At 38.2% G+C, this 3,664-nt stretch overlaps 1 protein-coding gene across 1 annotated transcript in view; it reads left to right on the forward strand.

Moving 5' to 3' along the window:
* pigm (phosphatidylinositol glycan anchor biosynthesis, class M) overlaps positions 1–3,302 on the forward strand; it is a 4,057-nt gene extending 755 nt beyond the window's left edge. Inside the window, exons 2-8 of the mRNA XM_034862393.1 lie at positions 735–908; positions 1,074–1,194; positions 1,362–1,605; positions 1,991–2,094; positions 2,331–2,485; positions 2,767–2,868; positions 3,063–3,302. Coding sequence (XP_034718284.1) covers positions 735–908; positions 1,074–1,194; positions 1,362–1,605; positions 1,991–2,094; positions 2,331–2,485; positions 2,767–2,868; positions 3,063–3,230 — 1,068 coding nt within the window. The 3' untranslated portion in view covers positions 3,231–3,302. The remainder of the gene's footprint in view (positions 1–734; positions 909–1,073; positions 1,195–1,361; positions 1,606–1,990; positions 2,095–2,330; positions 2,486–2,766; positions 2,869–3,062) is intronic.
* The last annotated feature ends 362 nt before the right edge of the window (positions 3,303–3,664 follow it).

Consider the following 3,664-nt stretch of genomic DNA (forward strand, 5'->3'; position numbering starts at 1 on the left):
ACGAGTATGACCGGTCCAAGATGGCGGCTGGAAATCTCGCGCTCAGCAGCCAATGCGGCGTCTACTCTTTATTATGTCAATGGCTACTCCTACTAACAAGCTATTACTACCGTGGTAAATTTGGTTTTTGTATTGGACGTTGGATATTCGACACAGTAGAAAAATCTATTATGCAGCTTGCCCCTTTGACCTACCTATCCATGTCAAAACACTTTTAGGGATCCCCGCTAACTCCTCTACACATTGCAAAAAGCTTATTATAAAAAAAAATTATAAATATTTTAGAGCATTTTTTTACATTAAAAAAAGTTTTTTTTTTTTTTTAAATAAAAAGAAGCTTTGTGCAATTCGTAGGGGAAAAGCTAGCAAAGGCTAGCTATCAAGAAAATTTAGCTTGTTATACCATTGACGTATGTCAATATATGTTTCAACTATAGTTACTTGTTGCCTTTCAGATTAATATTTTACATAGAAAACAAATTATAAATTAATTTAAGATGATGTATTGTTAGATTTAGCTAACTCCCCAACATTATGTGCTGTAGTTAAAATAACTACTTCCACCAGTTGGCCACACCATTCAAGTACTGCTTACTCCATGTCAATACATAAAAAATAATGGCACAATAATATGTAAATACACAGACTGGGGCCATTCTGCAGCAAGAGTGCTTGTATGTTGTTTCCGTACCTCTGTGCAGTACTACATCATTTAATGACACATTTTTTCCCAGGGACAGTCCCCGTACAACAGATCAACCTACCGCTACACCCCTCTGCTAGCCTGGCTGCTCACCCCTAACATCTATCTCAGCGTGGTGTTTGGCAAGATCCTCTTCATTGTGTGTGATGTGCTGTCAGGACTGCTCATCTTTAGAATACTTCGCCTGAGAGGTCTGGGCTCAGATGTAGGTTTTTTCACTCTGTTCCTTGATGATCATAAATCAGTCAATTGTATTAGATTGTTTTAATGATAATTGCTGACCATTGTGGCAAATTTATCATTTTGTAACAGAGCCTTCTTGGATATGCAGAGTCCATATTACTTTTTTTTTTTTTTTTTTTTTTTTCAGACTGCACGTCGTGTTTGTTCTCTGTGGCTCCTTAACCCGCTGCCGATGGGAGTATCCAGCCGTGGGAATGCTGAGTCAATCATGGCAGCCCTTGTCCTGGGGACGTTACTTTGTATTGAAGGTAATGGTGTGGAAGTTGTGTGTGTGTGTAGCTTTGGAGCTTCAAAAACACATCTTATCTCATGATTATTACAATTATATCGCAAACTTATGTAGATATTGCTAATTTTGTAAGGGAACGTATACACAGCTGCTGCGCCAATATGTTTTTTACTGTTTTTCTTCTAGCCAGGCATGTGATATGGGCAGCCATATTCTATGGTCTGTCAGTTCATATGAAGATCTATCCTGTTACATATGCTCTGCCCATCGCTCTAACTCTGCGCACGTTAGAGACCAGTTTCAAGGAGAACGAAAAGCTGTGGAGGAGGTTCATTGGATTTATGGGAAGCTTTCTCAACCGAGAGCTGTCCCTCTTTGCATGTGTGGCCGGAGGAGTTTTCTTTCTGCTCACAGCCCTCTTCTATTATATGTGAGATGAACACAGAAATTACACACACAGTAAAAAGGTTTTCATTTTGACTGTGATTTTTGACTGCATAATATTACATATTACAATAGGTGTTTAACCCTACTAAACTAGTTTTGGCATGGATTTAGATTTCTCCCACATGCAGAAATGACCTGCTTCTGTTTTTTAAGTGTAAAAAGCCCAGATAACTTGAAATTATTCAACTGGTAACACAGGATTCATTAAAACTCCCCCTAAAGTATTCAGATGGTACAAAACGTGGTGCCTGATTTAAGTATTTCTAATATGACTTAATATTAGCCCCTCCATAATCATCCCTTATCTGAATAAATACAATTTCACATAAATTGAATAATACTTTAATAATCCTCTCCTGTATTACCAGGTATGGATGGGAGTTCCTTCATGAGACCTACTTGTACCATCTGACCAGAAGGGACATCAGACACAACTTCTCTCCATACTTCTATATGCTCTACCTCACCACAGGTATTCGCCACTCCAGACATTTTTAGCCTCGTAGTGTGACAACTTACTGCAGACAGAATAGAGACCCGCATAAAGTTGAAGCTCATGGTCAGCTGTGATAAAATGCTTGTTAATTGAAGAAGTTATAAAGTTGAAAGTATGTTTATTAAATGTTTACCTTGTACCTCTGTGTTATTGGGAGTGTAAACTTACAGGAGATGAAGCAGACCAAACGTCTTTGTCTTTTCTTGGTACAGACAGCAGAGGGAGCCAGTGGCTTGGCCTGGTAGCTTTCTTGCCACAGCTCATCCTGCTGTTGGTAGCATCGTGGGCCTTTTACTCTGACCTGGCCTTCTGCTGTTTCCTGCACACCGCAATCTTTGTCTCTTTCAACAAAGTCTGCACTTCACAGGTACATAGTCCAAGTAGTGTTTAGATGATGCATTTCCAGTTTGATATCACAAGTTCATTAGGGTTACCTTTTAGTGTTACTTTTAGCTAATTTGAATATTAGAACTGGTTCCCATCCATCAGAAGTGAATTGGTTTTGTCCTCCAGCGTACCCTCCAGCCACAGGCACTGTGAATATTAATAATTAATATTAATAGTTACAATATGTGTATAACATTACATCGTCATAGCTCACACCCTTCTCAGACAATTTAATAATGTTTGCCTGTTAATCTTTCAAAGTACTTCCTGTGGTATTTGTGTCTACTCCCTCTGGTCATCCCACACCTGAGTCTGTCACTGAAACAGGGAGTGGGACTGCTGCTCCTCTGGTTTGTTGGACAGGTAAATCAATGTTTTGCATTATTGGACAAAACCCTCACATTATAACAAACTGTCTTTACTTATGTTGGCAAAAAAGTTCATCTTCAGTGGTAGATGCATTGATGCCTATTGATTCTTATATTCACAATATTAAAGCCAAAGTAACAAAAATTCATCTTGGTATGAAGAAACTTATACTTCCTCTCCACTATCAGGGTATCTGGTTGGGCCCAGCCTACTTCCTGGAGTTTGAAGGCTACAACACCTTCTTGTTGATCTGGCTTGCTGGATTGCTCTTCTTGATCATCAACTCCTTCATCTTGATTCAGATTGTACGCCATTACAAACCAACACAAACGTCACAAAGACTGAAGGTTGAATGACATTCCAGTGTTTATAACTAAAGATGATGGACTATGGATATATGCTAAAAAATAAAGTGTGTATTTTGTTAATTCTCGTTCTCCCCAGTACTTGATTATCTAAATCATTTTAGCCCAGAACAGATTCATACAATGGCATTTTATGTTTAATTTTCACTCATTCTTTAACAACCATGGTGTTAAACTGCTCTGTACCAAACATTTTAACACACCATTCAGAGGTTTTTGGTTGGCATAGTCACTTCTTGAGAAAAAAATAGGCTGATTGTGTATAGCTGGGCTTTTTCTTAATTTGTTGAAAAAAGACAGTAAAGTGGCAGATTGGTTACATTATGTTGGTAAATCATTGTGAAGTGTCAGGGTTATAAACTTACTGTCCTTCTTCATATATCCAAAGGATATATGTGATAATATAACATTGATATAGGGGCGTA

The sequence above is a fragment of the Etheostoma cragini genome, chromosome 22 (assembly GCF_013103735.1).
Source record: "Etheostoma cragini isolate CJK2018 chromosome 22, CSU_Ecrag_1.0, whole genome shotgun sequence".
In the NCBI taxonomy this organism is placed as follows: domain Eukaryota; kingdom Metazoa; phylum Chordata; class Actinopteri; order Perciformes; family Percidae; genus Etheostoma; species Etheostoma cragini.